The sequence below is a fragment of the Callithrix jacchus genome, chromosome 16 (assembly GCF_049354715.1).
Source record: "Callithrix jacchus isolate 240 chromosome 16, calJac240_pri, whole genome shotgun sequence".
NCBI lineage: Eukaryota > Metazoa > Chordata > Mammalia > Primates > Cebidae > Callithrix > Callithrix jacchus.
Genome location: NC_133517.1, coordinates 53,360,442 through 53,375,221, shown reverse-complemented (window position 1 = coordinate 53,375,221; position 14,780 = coordinate 53,360,442). Strand labels below are relative to the sequence as shown.

At 60.6% G+C, this 14,780-nt stretch overlaps 2 protein-coding genes across 55 annotated transcripts in view; one reads left to right on the top strand and one right to left on the bottom strand.

Moving 5' to 3' along the window:
* MROH1 (maestro heat like repeat family member 1) overlaps positions 1-11,122 on the top strand; it is a 109,550-nt gene extending 98,428 nt beyond the window's left edge. For 20 of the 50 annotated variants that reach the window (XM_078352916.1, XM_078352911.1, XM_078352917.1 and 17 more), the window contains 12 exons: positions 832-986; positions 4,164-4,329; positions 4,873-5,069; positions 7,881-8,018; positions 8,345-8,459; positions 9,011-9,157; positions 9,283-9,471; positions 9,787-9,942; positions 10,020-10,154; positions 10,252-10,354; positions 10,421-10,486; positions 10,822-11,122. In XM_078352916.1, the coding sequence (XP_078209042.1) occupies positions 832-986; positions 4,164-4,329; positions 4,873-5,069; positions 7,881-8,018; positions 8,345-8,459; positions 9,011-9,157; positions 9,283-9,471; positions 9,787-9,942; positions 10,020-10,154; positions 10,252-10,354; positions 10,421-10,486; positions 10,822-10,907 (1,653 nt within the window). In that variant the 3' untranslated portion in view covers positions 10,908-11,122. Of the gene's footprint in view, positions 1-831; positions 987-4,163; positions 4,330-4,872; positions 5,070-7,880; positions 8,019-8,344; positions 8,460-9,010; positions 9,158-9,282; positions 9,472-9,786; positions 9,943-10,019; positions 10,155-10,239; positions 10,355-10,420; positions 10,487-10,821 lie in introns of all 50 variants that reach the window. The other 30 variants (XM_035276732.3, XM_035276731.3, XM_035276730.3 and 27 more) reach the window with 10 other exon arrangements.
* Positions 11,123-11,289: 167 nt separating this feature from the next.
* Positions 11,290-14,780, bottom strand: part of BOP1 (BOP1 ribosomal biogenesis factor) — a 29,824-nt gene continuing 26,333 nt past the window's right edge. For all 5 annotated transcript variants that reach the window (XM_035276733.2, XM_035276734.3, XM_035276738.3 and 2 more), the window contains 13 exons: positions 14,032-14,186; positions 13,839-13,956; positions 13,650-13,751; positions 13,357-13,569; positions 13,110-13,271; positions 12,960-13,040; positions 12,771-12,840; positions 12,558-12,690; positions 12,301-12,481; positions 11,934-12,222; positions 11,773-11,857; positions 11,585-11,692; positions 11,290-11,506 (listed from right to left, as the gene is read on the bottom strand). In XM_035276733.2, coding sequence (XP_035132624.1) covers positions 11,353-11,506; positions 11,585-11,692; positions 11,773-11,857; positions 11,934-12,222; positions 12,301-12,481; positions 12,558-12,690; positions 12,771-12,840; positions 12,960-13,040; positions 13,110-13,271; positions 13,357-13,569; positions 13,650-13,751; positions 13,839-13,956; positions 14,032-14,186 — 1,851 coding nt within the window. In that variant the 3' untranslated portion in view covers positions 11,290-11,352. The remainder of the gene's footprint in view (positions 11,507-11,584; positions 11,693-11,772; positions 11,858-11,933; positions 12,223-12,300; positions 12,482-12,557; positions 12,691-12,770; positions 12,841-12,959; positions 13,041-13,109; positions 13,272-13,356; positions 13,570-13,649; positions 13,752-13,838; positions 13,957-14,031; positions 14,187-14,780) is intronic.

The following is a 14,780-nucleotide window of genomic DNA, read 5'->3' as shown; positions in this document are numbered from 1 at the left end:
GAAGTAGGACCCTAGCCCTGGCCCAGGAACCCTGGGGTGGGTGGAGCCTGCAGTCTGTCAGCCGCCCCCAGGGTGAGGCAAGCCTGACTTCATAGCTCATTGCTTTGTCTGTTTTCACCCCAGAGTGGTATTTTCCAGCTGTGCAGTAGGCGTTTGTCAGTAGGGGTCACCATGGCTGGGGCTGGAGAGTAGACTCCCAGGTCAATACCCACCATGGACAGGGAACCCCCTTGCAACAAGGCCATCCCCCAGAGTGAGGTTTACATGCTATGCTGCTGCAGCACTAGGGGGTGAGCCAGCGTCCTCCTGCCCTTGTTCCATTTACCTGCTTTCTGGAGCGGCAGGACAGTCGCAAACTTACAGCCCCCAAAGTCCCATGCTTGTATCTCAGGCCCAGCTCCAGCCTCGGTCTGGGAATCCATCTCCCTGTCCGTCTAGGTCCCCAGCTGACTCCTGCAGGGGTGCAGTTGGCAGCTGTGTGGGTCCTGCTTCTGGTGGGCCTGCCAAGGGAGCCTGAGAGTTGGACCCAGCAGGTGTGCTGCGAGGGCACGGGGCCACTGGTTCTGTTGGCTGCCTGCCCAGCTCTGCACCAACCTTTGGGCTACATGTGCCTTCCTCTACTTCCCAGGGCACTGGCCACTTTCCATGAGGAATCCAGGTGGGCTATCTGTAGCCCACAGGAGATGCCAGCCATGCCTCAGGGTGTCACCAGCAGTACAGAGCTCTGCATCTCATGGGGCCTCCCTGGTGGCCCCACACCCTCAGGCTGATGTGTGTGCCTAGGGCTGCTCCCCACACGTGGCCTCACTGCCACGTCCCACCTGTCCACAGGTGCCTGAGATCGTGAGTGTGCTGCGCTCCAAGCTTCAGGAGGTCCAGGGAGAGCATATCCTGCCAGCCGCCCAGCATAGCATCTACCTCCTGGCTACCCAGCACTGTGCAGCCGTGGTGTCCAGCCTCCTGGGCAGCCCTCTGCCCTTGGACAGGTACCTAGCCCAGACTCCAGGCTCAGGAGTCCCTCCGGAATGGTGGTCCCCTGAGCCCTCTATCTGCCTTTGCACCCTGGCTTTCTGCATGAGTTCCCATGGTTCTAGGCCACCTGGGACAGAAAGTGACATGGAGAGAGTCCCCAGCCTCTCAGGTACCTGTGGGGACTGCTCCTCTCCAGGCACATCGGGATCCTGCACGGCACCCCCACAGGGGAGCTGCTGTTTCTGCCTTCCTGTAAGGCCCGGAAGCTACCTGGCTGCTCTGTTGGCCTCAAGCTCCTGCAGACACTGGAGGCTGCCACTCACCCTGTGTCTTGGTCCCAGCTGCCCCAGGCCTTGTCCTCTGCAGGGCATCCACCGCTGCCTATGAGCAGACCCCTAGGAACTGCCCCATCTAAGCCTCCTCAGTAGCCCAAGGACAACCCTCTCTGTACCATGTATCACTGTGTCTTCCCAAACACACCTCCCAGTTCCCAGCAAAGGGCAGGGCATGTCTACCACCCGCCAGCCCACTGGGGTCCCCCTTCCTCGCTGAGGCCTTCAGAACATGGGTCTGATGGCCCCTCGTTTTTTGACATCCCAGTCATGGACAGAGGCTGGCCCAGGCCTGTGACCTCCTGGAGACCCAATGCTGGGCAAGGCAGAGTGACCCTTCCCCCTGGCAGGCAGGGGCGTGCAGCTGCCGTGGGGATGCAGGGTTCCTTGCACCTGCCCTTTACCCTGTCAGCTTTGGTTTTGTTTCATATGCTTTGAGGCCCTGCCATTAGGTGCATCCCAGCTGAAATGCTACCTCCTGGCAGGGGGGACCTGCAGGCACCTTCTGTTCAGACGTGCACTTGTCTGGTCCCCTGCTCCATCCTGGTACTGTTGACCTTTCTCTGTATTTGTTTTCAACGTTATACATCGTAAATAGCTGCATTTTGTTACTGATTGAGTTTAAATCCACTATCACGTTTGTTTTTTAACAATCTTGTCTTTTTTCAGATTGAGTGTCCCTTTTACATCACTTTCTCCACTCACTTTGGAGTCCTGCAGTCTGTTCCTTTTCTTTTAGCGTTTGCCTTAAAAGTGGCCACGTGTGGCTGGGCGCAGTGGCTCAAGCCTGTAATCCCAGCACTTTGGGAGGCCGAGGCAGGTGGATCACGAGGAGGTCAACAGATCGAGACCATCCTGGGCAACATGGTGAAACCCCGTCTCTACTAAAAATACAAAAAATTAGCTGGGCATGTTGGTGCGTACCTGTAATCCCAGCTACTCAGGAGGCTGAGGCAGGAGAATTGCCTGAACCCAGGAGGCGGAGGTTGCGGCGAGCCGAGATCGCGCCATTGCACTCCAGCCTGGGTAACAAGAGTGAAACTCCGTCTCAAAAAAAAAGTGGCCGTGGTGTCCTTACTGAAGTCCAGCATGGGCTGAGGTCTGCGTCTGGCTGGGTTGTTAGGCGACCTGAGTCCATTGTGGCTGTTGCTCTAGGATGCACTCATTATTGATCTTAGATTCCCAAGTGGTGTCACTGACCTGTGTTTCCCACGTGACACTGCTCTTGGGCGTGGCCGGTACTGACCTGCATTCTCTTGTGTTACTGACCTGCGTCCCATGTGGCGTTGCTCTTGGGCACGGCCAGTACTAACCCGTGTTTACCACGTGGCGTTGCTCTGGGGCATGGTTAGTACTGACCTGCGTTTCCCACGTGGTGTTGCTCTTGGGTGCTACTTTTCTTCCACCTGAAGGATGTCTTCTGGAATTCCCTCCACAAGGATCAGTCAGTGACAAACTGTCTGCCTTTGTTTACTTGAGAATGTCTTTGGCCATTGCTTGTGACTGTTCTTTCTGCGGCCTAGTATCCTAGTTCAGTGGAGTTTTCTCAGGTGTGTGTGGCAGCACATGACCGTTTTCTGGCTTCTGCCATTGCTCTTGAGAGCCAGGTACCACACCTGTCAAGGAAAGCACTCCCTGCTTGTAGCTGGTCTGCAGCTTGTTGGTGGAAGTTGCTTGCCACTTACTCTGCTAGACAACTTCAGGGCTTCCTGTAGGTTAGTATCTTTTATCAGTTCTGAAGAACTCAGCCTTCCCCTTGTCAGCCATTCTGTTTCCTCTCCTTCTGGGACATCCATCGAATGTATGTTAGACCGCATTCCATCTTCTACATCTCTTATTCTGTCCTCTGCATCCCCACATTATTGTTTCTCTGTAATGATTTTTTTTCTTTTTTGAGACAGAGTCTTGCTCTGTTGCCCAAGCTAGAGTGCAATAGCGTGATCTCCACTCACCACAACCTCCGCCTCCTAGCCATTCTCCTGCCTCAGCCTCCAGAGTAGCTGGAATTACAGGCACACACCACCATGACCAGCTAATTTTTTGTATTTTTAGTAGATACTGGTTTCACCATGTTTTCCAGGCTGGTCTCAAACTCCTGACCTCATGATCTTCCCGCTTTGGTTTCCCAAAGTGCTGGGATTACAGGCATGAGCCACCATGCCCAGCCCTTTCTCTGCAATAATTTATCTGAAAATTTTTTAGCTTCCTATTCACTGAGTAATTTCTTTATCTTCCTGGTCACTGTTTCTCTCTTCTACTATCTAGGTTGGCACCAAACATGTCCACATCCGTGTTTTATTTCTAAAAAAGGGCTGTTTGGTTTTCTTTTAAATTTGCTGTACCTGTTTTTAGAATTTCCAGTTCCCATCACATGCTTTAAAGTTTGTTTATTTCTGTAAACACTAAGCATAGCTGCCTCACGGTGTGTCTGGCATCTGAGAGGTCTTGGTAGCATTGCTGGGTTTCCTTGTGAGCTGCACTGTTTGACCTGTGCCGTCCTGAGGCCTGGGCCAGATGCTGCCTCCTCCAGGGAAGATTTGTTCTCTCTCGCTGCAGCCCCTCAGGGACTTCCCACACTGCTGCCCTGGGCCCTCAGTGTATCGGCCCAGATTTTTTTGTGTCCTTTATTACCAGCTCTGTTTACAGACCCCTGGCATCAGAGGAAGGGGTAAGCTCAGATCTGAGGCCAAGAGGCCATTTCCCAGGTGGCTGCAGCTGAGCCTCGTGGCCAGGTCTGAGCATTGTGGAGCCAGGATCCACAGCACCCAGGTGGTGGTGGGCAAGGATGCCTGGCCCAGGTGCCAGCAGTGCTGTGACCAGCCATGGCCTCAAGGTGAATCTCCTCCTGCCCTGCTCCAGCCATACCTGCATGCTGTGGCGGGCGCTGGCGGCGGAACCTCACCTGGCCACCCAGGTCCTGGGGCTGCTGCTGGAGATGATGAACAGGGACGTCCCATTCAAGGAGAGCCGAGCCTTCCTGCTGGGCCGCACCCCAGACCGCGTGGCCACGCTGCTGCCTCTCTCGGTGAGTCAGGCTCTCGGGGCCACCCTGACACACTGTCCCTGCCCTGCTTGCCTGGGTGTCGGGGGGAGGCCCCTCGATGAGGTGGCCTGGACACCACCCCACGGGCACCTGGCGGCAGCACCGGCCAGGAGCTCTGAGCACAGGCTCGTAAAGGCCTCACAGGTGTGGACCCTCAGGGGAGACCACTTCACATTTTATCCTGCAGAAAAAAAATAAACCCAGCTTGGCAATGTTTTAAGCAGTAAAGCAGCTGTGAGAATTTCCTCCTCCTCCCTTCTGAGGAGCTGAGAACAGATGGTCTGAGGTCTGTCCTGTGAAGGCTGGTTGCCCCTCTGTTCCTGCCTCCTGCCTCTGCCCGAGGGCCAAGCTGGACAGAGGTGTGCCTCGCCCTGCCTGTGCTGCCGCTCCCTGGGGCTCCACCCATGGGATCTGAAACCTCCATGTACACAGGGTGCATGACGGGGTATGCAGGCTTGTTAGATGCAGGACTCAGACTCTGCTGCGGCCTGGACGGAGGCATGGCCTTTGGTGACTTCTCCCCAGGCCAGCTGTGCACTGTTCGAGGTCATGTCCACTCCTGCAGTGGGGCCAGCCGTGCTGGAACTCTACCCCCAGCTGTTTGTGGCGCTTCTGCTGCGCGTCAGCTGCACAGTGGGTGTCCAGCTGCCCCGGAACCTGCAGGCTCTGGAAAGGAGGGGTGCCAGTCCAGCCCTAGCCACCAGGAACCTGGAACCCTGCAGGTATCTGGATCCCCACTTCCCACCCCCAGTACTGGTTTGCAAGCACAGGCACATGTGTCTGCACACATGTGTACATGAACATGGTGGGGAGGGGGATGGCAGTTCGGAACATGGGGAGCACAGAGTGACTTTGCCTCCAAGGCGCCTCACGCAGGTGCAGGGCTGAGCCACCAGTGGTGACATCCATGGCCACCCTTCTCACGCTGGCTATTAAGGCCTTCCTCGCCTTTGAGGGCAGTATGCGCAGTGGTGCTCAGCACAGGCAGCTGGTGGGAGCTTCATGTGGCAGCTCAGGAACAGGGTGGTGCCTTCTCTTGGGAGTGGAGTTGTGGGGAGTCTTTGGGGTGTAGGCTGGAGCCAACCATGGCAGGACCAGCTTTGTCCCTGCAACTGTCCCAGCAGAGTGGCCTTTGGCATGTGCTCCCAGTCCCACATGGAGGAGCTGCCAAAGTCCCTGACATGGAGGCACTTCAGGTGCTACACACCTCCTGGGGCCACAGCAAAGACAGAGCAAGCCAACACCTGTGTGGCCTGCCCCCAGGACCATGAGCCTGTGTGAACACAGGGCTGCTATGTCCTGCCTGCCCTGGAGGGCTCTGGCTCCGTCCCACCCAGGTCGCCCAGGTTTGGGTGTGCACCCTGACAAGGATGCACTAGGGCAACAGCCCCACTTCAACCCCCTGCCAGCACCACAGGCTGCTCAGCCACAGGCCGACTCATAAACCCCAGTGGGGCCAGCTGCCAGGGCTACTCAGCCCCTCGCAAACTGAGTGGAAAATGTGAATGGGACGGGCAGCTACCAGCCGCTGGGCCTGGCATGCTGGGAGTCAGTGCCTCTGCCCCTGAACTGTGGAGCCGCCCCCAGGTACCCCTTCACTGGGAAGATTGCAGAGCCTGGCATACAGGCTGTCTGCCATGGGTCAGACCCTTGCAGGTGCCACATTCTTAAATGTTCTGGCCACAGAAGCAAGGGAGGGACCCTTGGCTAAATCACTACCACATTCCTGAGCCAAACAGACGCTTCCCGTTAGATTTGTTGTAGCTGGTTGTGAATTGCTGCGTGTGCGCCATTTGCAGCCTGGAGTGCAGCCCTTGGTCCAGATGGCGCCTTGCAAGCCTCAAGACCTGGAGCAGGGTGTGGAGCTGGAGGCTGAGCTAAAGTGACTGTGGCCCTGTGGGTCCTCCCTCTGCTTGGGCTGACCCAGCCTGCTAGTGTCAGGGGCATCTCCCGTTAACAGTGACAGGTGTGCTTCTCACCTCTGCTCTGGTCAGTGCTGGCTGTTCTGTTCCCAGGGCTAGAAGCCCCTTTGGCACCCAGGCCCCACACTGGAACCATGGTACTCCTGGTACACCCAGAACTGCCTTCTAGCATGTCCTACCTTGGGGAGGGACCCCCTGAGAGTAGAGCCTGGGGTTACTCATAAAGGGCCATGTAAGAGGCTGGCCCTGCTGTTGGTTAGCACCAGGCCACCCAGGCATACCCATGGAGGCAGTGGTATACTGGAAGCAGACCCCCAGCACCTGCTTCCTGGGCTGCCAAGACCCCCATGGCCCTCAGCTGCTGCAGCCTCTTCACAGCTCTCAGGCCACCTCAGTCCTGCTGGCATCACCGGCCTGTGTGTCCAACCACCCAGAAGCGTCATGAGACCCATCACTAGATCTCTAACAAGCTTGTCCTATGCTCCTGTGCTCACCAGACCCTCCTGGATCCCTCAAACACCATCCAGGCGAGCAGGACCTGTCCCCCAGCTTGGCAGGGCCCACCCCACATCCCAACACACCACGCAGCACAGCTGCGGCCTCCTGGTCAAGAGCCCAGTACAGGAAGGGAGCCTGTGGGACACCTGGCAGGTGACCAGTGCAGTGGCAGTCACCACAGCCAGTGGCCACCACATGGCTCATGCCGCTTGGGGGTTGTCTGCTCTAGGCCAGGCACTCCTGAGGAGGAAGCCTTGTGGAAGCAGAGGTCCACAGGCAGCAGGGAGCTGAACGTGTGAGGTGCTGGTGGGCAGCGGAAAGCCACATGGCAGGGGGCCGTGGGCACCTGAGTTGCAAGGGAGGGTCCTGCTGGGTGGGGATGCTGGTGCAGGGTATCCTTTCCCCTGGACCATGCCTGTTGGGTCACACGCTATGTCCTGCCCACTGGCAGCCAGGAGCACACAGCCTCAGCAGGGAAGGGCTCATTTGAGCTGATGGCAGATGCCAGGTTCAAGCTGGGCCATGTGGAGGCTTCAACATCAAACTCTCCCTGTCAGTTTCTGGCCTCTGAGCCCCAGCCCTTTCTCCCACTGCCAGAGAGACCAGAGGGCTCTGGGGAGTTGGGAGAGGTGAAGAGTTGTCCAAGTGTCAGGCCAGTGGTGGCCTTAGTTCCTGCCTGTTCACTCTCTGGGGTGGGGGTGGGAAGAGACCTGCCTGCTTTTCAGCATGGGTGGGCTGAGTGCACCCCTGCAGCCACTCCAGCTCTCAGCATCATCCTCCCACTCACTTGCCAGCCAGCCTCAGCCAACACTAGGAATGGATCAGGGGCTTGGCTTGGCTGCCTCCCAGAGGGCTATGGAGTCTCCTGGGGTATAGATGTGAGAGCCTCAGGTGCCAGGCAGGAAAGGCCCAGGGGTGGGCACCAGTGGTATGGGTGCCCAGCATTGTCTAGGTGTGCAGCAGGTGGCCCAGAGCCTGCTTCCTGGAGGGTGGCTCTGGCAGGGATAGGGCTAGGCACCAGGTGGACAACACACTGGGTGCAGACCTGAGTGGCTCAGGAGGGGAGGGGGGCACATGTGCTCCCACCAGCTGAGCACCCCAGTAATCCTGCAGTTCTGCTGTGGACACCCTGCGGGCTGTGCTGCTTCGAAGCGGCAGCGAGGATGTGGCACAGCGCATGGACCAAGAGGGAGGCTGGGAGCTGCTCAGGACCTCGGCAGGGCACGAGGAGGGGGCCACCAGGTTGGCCAGGTGAGCAGGCCCAGCCTATTGTAGCTCCAGCACTGGCTGGGCTCCAACTGATCTCTAGGGGCCCGGGACGTGACAAGGATCAGGCAAGGGTCCCATGTGTGTCAGGCCAGTGGTGGCCTGGACTCCTGCCTGTTAACTCCCTGGGGTGGGGATGGGGAGAGACCCTTGCAGAGACTTGGCAAGACAAGCTGGGAGGCACCTGTGAGTGGAAGAACTCAGAGCCTGACAGCTGGAGGTGGACTGACCAAGGCTGTGCAGGGTGGGAGGTGCCTGGGTAGGGTTCAGTGCAGCAACAGCCCCTGCACCCTCAGCAACCTCCTTTGCAGGGCCATGGCTGAGCATGCGGGGCCCCGGCTACCCCTGGTGCTGAAGGCACTGGCATGCACACAGAGCAGTGTCTATGAGGTCCAGAGGGTGACCACCACCGCCTTCCTGGCTGAGGTAGGCCTTTCCAGGGAAGGAGACTGGGCAACAGGGTAGGCCTCCTGCTCAGGGCAGGCACGGGACACCCTTTTCTGAACCCTAAAAGGCCCCCTTAACTATGGCCTGCAAGGGAGGGAAGTGGATGTTAGCCACCACCTCCTGGTGTGCCAGAACTCGCTCCATCCTGCCCAAGAACACCTCTGTTCTTGGTGAGAGGAAGATCCGGGCTGCCTGCAACCTGTGCTCTGCCCAGGCCCTGCTGGGCACATCTGTAGCTGGGCAGGGCTGACCCTGGAACTCCAGATGACTTTGGCAGTGTGGTCTTGGCCCTTGTGGCCAAAGATGCCAAAATATTGCCCATGGCTATGCAGCAGGGCAGGGTGGGGGTCAGAGCAGGCCCCAGCAGCAGAAGTGGGAGGGGTTGCCACAGATACGAGAGCCAGGGAGTAGGTCCTCCACCTCTTGTCTGCCTCACCGGTATGGGGGCAGCCTGTGGTGTTCTGGGCCTGGGCTGGTGGGTTGGGTCCTAGGGTTGGCTGGAGGGGCAGTCACGACACCTCTGCCTGAAGCTGCTGAACAGCAACGTGGCCAATGACCTGATGCTCCTGGACTCGCTGCTGGAGAGCCTGGCGGCGCGGCAGAAAGACACATGCGCCAGTGTGCGGAGGCTGGTGCTCCGTGGTCTGGCCAACCTGGCCTCTGGCAGCCCTGACAAGGTGGGGTGACCCCCAGCCCCTCTGGGGCCCAGGCAGCGTGGGTGGGGGCTGTGCATGAATGCCACCGTCTGGTGGGGTGGCAGACAGTAACTCTGGGACCCAGGCTGAATGTAGGGTACCCTCAGGTGCGGGCCCATGGTCCCCAGCTCCTCACAGCCATGATTGGCGGGCTGGATGACGGGGACAACCCTCACAGCCCAGTGGCCCTGGAAGCCATGGTGGGCCTGGCGCAGCTGCTGCACCTGATGGAGACCTGGGACCTGCGCTCGGGGCTGCTGCACGTGGCCATCCGCATCCGGCCCTTCTTCGACAGTGTAGGCTGCACTGAGGATGGGGCGGGGTGGGGGAGGGAGGCCCCAGCCCTTCCTGCCTTTCACTCTGAGCTTTAGCCCCAGCCCATCCTGCTCCGTGTCATTCTCCCACCACTGCTAGGTGACCACGGAGAGCTCAGACCTGCATGGGTGCTGCTTTGCTGGGCCTGGCAGCCCCCACCTGTCAGGGAGTGTTTACTGGCCTGTGTCAGGCGAGGGCACAATCAATGGCGGGGCAGGGGGTGGTGGTGGTGGTGCTAGGACAGGCAGGCCCACAGGGGTGCATGAGAGGGGATGCATGCTGCATGTCCGTCCCAGGAGAAGACGGAGTTCCGGACTGCATCCATCCGCCTCTTTGGGCACCTTAACAAGGTCTGCCACGGAGACTGTGAGGACATCTTCCTGGACCAGGTGATGGGTGGGATGGCACCCCTGCTGCTGCACCTGCAGGACCCTCAGACCACTGTGGCCAGCGTGAGTAGCCAGGGGGTGGGGGTGGGGGTGGGGTGGGTGGCCTCAACTGGATTCAGCCTCAGTGCTGCACCCTTCAGGCCTGCAGGTTCGCCCTGCTCATGTGTGGCCCCAACCTGGCGTGTGAGGAGCTCTCAGCCGCCTTCCAGAAGCACCTGCAGGAGGGCCGGGCCCTGCACTTCGGGGAGTTCCTCAACACCACCTGCAAGCACCTGGTGAGAGGCAGGGTGGGGCCAGGTGGATGGGGTGGGGCCAGGTGGGGCGGGGCCAGGTGGGGCGGGGCCAGGAAGAGCTGAGCAGGCCTCTCCCCAGATGCAGCACTTCCCAGACCTGCTGGGCCGCCTGCTGAGCACCTGCCTGTTCTACTGCAAGAGCAGCTGGGAGGGCGTCCGAGCCGCTGCCCCACTGCTCACGGGTGAGCACCAGCCCCTGCCCTGCCCCCATTCTGCCCGCAGCCACGCCTGACACCCCCACTTCACAGGGTTCCTGGTGCTGCACGCCGAGCCCAGGCAGCAGCCACAGGTGGACCTGGACCAGCTCATTTCGGGTGAGTACCCCCTCCACAGGGCCCCTCTGCTGGGCCCTGCTGACCCTGTAGGCACCCGCAGGGACTAAGTGATTTTCCTGGATTTCAGGATTTTTTTCCTTGTCACTGGTGACCTCATCGTCTCTAGTAATTCACGGAAACTTCTTAACTGTTCCAAAAGAGCTTAAAAAACACTAAAAAAGGAAAAACTATCTTTCCGTTGGCTCCTGAGCCCTCCCAGCAAAGGCTGTCAGGAGAGCGTGGCCCACGAGCAGGCATAGGCGTGTGGAGGTCACAGCCCCCAGGCACAATGGCTGCAAGGCACTGCCCCAGGCAGCCCCTCCCTCTGCCCCCAGCATTCCAGATCCTGCTGAAGGACCCGGCCCCAGAGGTGCGGACGAGGGCTGCTGAGGCCCTGGGCCGCCTGGTGAAGCTCGCCTGAGGCTCCGGCCAGCACCCCCAGCAAGGAGCACCCACCCAGACCTGTGCCTGAGCTCCAAGACAGGGTCTCCTGAGGACCAGCCACAGGGTTGGAGGGGCCTGGCCCCAGAACAGTCACTGCCAGGGACCAAACTCAAGCCCTCAGTGAGGGACGTGCCGGGGCCAGACGGGGTGTGGGAGACAGTGTGCCCAATAAACTCATCTGCTCCCAGCAAATGACTGACAGGGTGCAGTGCCACAGCCTCTTAGGGGATGGGCCAGAGGGTGCCTGGGGCTGGGTGTGCTGTCCCCACCGCTTTTGCAAAACTGAGTGGGGGGCTCGGTGCTGTGGTGGGGGCAGCTTTGTCGGCAACCCCAATTCAAGAAGGTGGGAGCACCAGGCAGCACAGGGAAAAGCCTCTATTGACTCCAGCACAACTGCCCCGGCCCCAAGGCAGGCGGCAGAACTATGAGAAGAGGCGGATGGTCCCATCTGCCCCCGAGGAGAAGACCCACGGCTGAGTGGGGTGGAAGATGACGTCTAGCACTCCCAGGTCTCGGGTCATCATGTGTCCCTTCAGCACCTTGACAGGAACCAGCAGGGGGTTCTGCAGAAGGTCACTGTGGGGACAAGGATGACTCAGGACACAGCCAGACACCCCTGCCCTGGGTAGGGGGCCAGGCAGGGCTGGCACTCACTTGTACACCATGCCATGACAGATGATGACAGTGCCGTCATCCGACCCTGATGCGAAGAGTGGGTACCGGGGGTGGAAGGCCACAGCTCGCAGAGCTTTCTTGTGGTGTCTGTGGGGAGGAACCAGGTTGAAGGCAGGCTCGGGCTAGAGGGAGGGGCTCCACTGGCCTCCACCCCAAGCTCTTCTCACCTCAGCACCCTGTATGGCTTGGTGGAAAGATCCAGGTCAAACCACACCAGCTTGCTGTCGTAGCTCCCACAGATGATGTTGTCACCTAGAACCCAAGGCTGTGATGCAAGTGTCCCCACCCAGCCCTCACCTGCCGGGTGCACAGCCCCCACCCCCCTCACCTGCCGGGTGCACAGCCAGGCTGGACACCCACTTGCAGTTGGGCATCAGCTTCTTGGTGAGCTCCTGGCGCAGCAGGTGGTAGAGGCGGATGCTGCGCTGGGACGCCACCAACAAGAAGGGCCTCGAAGGGTGGAAGGCCACCCGCTGCACCTGCCCGTGGCTGCGGTGGAACGGGCTCTGGCTGCGGCGACGGCTCAGCTGATGGATCAGCACCTGGGCATGGCCCTGGGTGGCCAGTACCACGGCCAGGTAGTCCCCACGTCCATGCCAGGTCACCTGCGTCACTGGCTGCAGGAGGGCAAGGCTAGCTGATTGGCTGAGCCGGGCCCCTCCCGTGAAGCCTCACTCCCAACGCACCCCACACACCTTGCCATGGCAGATCCGTAGCCGCAGGCCCACTTGGCGCTCTTCCTCCGAGGCCTCCAGCCAGCGGGTGGGCTGCAAGGTGGGCTCCTCAGGTGGGATGAAGGCACTCAGCAGCTGATCCGTGCCGCCTGCCACCAGCCGGTCCCCCAGAGCCGGGTTCAGCAGTAGCACCGAGTCCTCCCTGTGGGCCAGGCCCAGACAGAGCCCCTCAGCACGGTGCCACCCCTGGCTCCCTTGTCCCCAGGGACCCCACTTACACAGCCACAGCCACCAGGCAGACAGTAGGGTTAGGGTTCCAGGCCGCACTCCTCACCACGCCCCCAACAGGCACAGTCCTCACACAGCGGGCAGTGGCCACCTCCCAGAGCCGCAGGGAGCCATCATCGGAGCCTGGACACAGCAAGGAAGGCTCTCAGCACCTGGCAATCCCACCTGCCCCCAGCTCAAGGCTGCCCCCAGCTCAGACCCACCTGAAGCCAGCCACTGTCCCCCAGGAGAGACACTGAGGCAGCGGACAAGGTCACTGTGGCCCCTGTAGACCTGAGAAAGTGGCGGTGAGGAGCCAGGCACGGAGGGCACAACCCAGCCCCTAGTCTCCACTTAACAGGCAAGTAGCCAGGCACGGAGGGCACAACCCCAGCCCTCCAGTCTCCACTTACCAGGGCCTGGCAGGTGGGGAAGGGCTGCAGGTCCCTCGGCCGAGGCAGCTTGGGGATAAGGTCCTCGGGGTCTACGTTCACCTGGGGCAGGAGAGTGCCAGGTCAGCCTTGCCCCATGTGCTGGCCCCCAGGCGTGCCGCCCCCACTTACCCTCATCTTGCGCTGCCGAGGGCACAGGTACAGGTCGAGGCAGCGCTCGAAGCGTTCCTGGACGAAGCGTCCGTAGGCAGGCACAGCCCGCAGGCTCGGGAACTTGCGTGGCAAAAAACTCAGCTTCCTCTCGCTCGGCTCCTGCTGTTCCCATGCTGCGCGCTGTGGAGGCCCGGGGGGACTCGGGTGAGGGGGGTCAGGGTACAGCATGGGGGCAGGGCCCAAACCCCCATTGACGCAGGCCCACCTCCTCCTCGCCAAGCAGGTATTCGGGGGGTGGGTTGTACGACTCGGCATGGCCAGGCAAGGCCAGCTTGGGTGCAGGCACATGCATCTTGTGACGCCCCAACACAGCGTTGGGGTCCTCCTGAGCCCACAGGTCATAGAAGCTGGGGGTGGGGTCTCGGGGCCGGCGGGGCTGGATCCAGCCCATCTTAATGGCGTGCACCATGCGAGAGACCTGCATAGACAGCCAGGTCAGGATGGACAACACAGGGCGGGCAGCCCAGGCCAAGCCCCAGGGGCATGGGGCGGCCCCACCTTCTCCTTCTCCACCAGGGAGGGGATAAAGCTGCGCTTGTCGGCTGGGCGGTTGGTCACCGGGTGGATCATGACGTCCCCACTGAAGAAATCGACAGCCGGCTGGGGAACAGACGTGGGCATGTGGGCTGGGGTGGCAGAGCCCCTGATGATGCCTTCAGAACCCCCCAGCCAGCCGCTGCCACCTACCTCATAGGGGTCGAAGCCTGTGTCCCCAAACTGGCCGCTCTGCAGCCGCCGCACCAGCGCCACCTGCTCGTCGGTCAACCTCAGGTCCCGCCCTGTCATTGGGTCCTGCACGGTGCGCCTGGAGACTGCCAGTCAGACCTGCCCCACCCCCCAGGCCCACCCCGGCCACTGGCTCTGCCCTGCCAGCCCTCACCAGTAGTCAGGGTTGTCCATCTTGTCCAGGAACTGATCCAGCTCATCCTGGGTCCTCAGGGGCTTGTAGATGCACCTGCCATCCAGGTCATAGCCCACATGGGGGAAGTCCTCATACCACTCCAGGGGCACGTTGCCCACCGTGTTCCGGATGTCCTGCAGCCAGCGGGGGCCATCATGTCAGCATTTAACCCTACAAGGCCTGTCCCAGCATCGGGTTACCCAGGGGAGCAGGTGAGGAGGTTTCAGGGTAAGTGCAGGCCTGGCCTCAAGGGCCCTGAGGTCACTGGTCCCGACATACGCCCTTTCCCCAGCCCTGGGGTCTGACGTGGCACGGCGGCCACGCTGCCCCCACCCCCGCCCTTGGAGGCGCCGGAGCTGCACCTTCACATTTTCCACTGAAGTGGTGCCAACCCCAGAGCTCCCCCCTCATTGGATTCCTTGGCCAGGGCTCTGGGCAGCCACAGACAGGGATGACCTCATCACCCTCGGGCTCCCTCCCCTGGCAGGGGCCTTAGGCAGAAGTGGGCAGCTGCAAGACAGGGACTCAGGGAAGACCCCAACTGACCAACTCCACAGAGAGACAGAAGCCAAGGCCTCTCTGTGGGAGCACCCCACTGTCTGCACCCGGCCCCTCCCCAGGCAGAACAGCCACGTTCCTGGACGCAGATTCCTGGTTGCAGCCCCTGCCAGCCGCCACCCTCGCTCTTTCCAGCCTGGGGACCGCTGCCCAGGCGGCTGCTTCCTGCA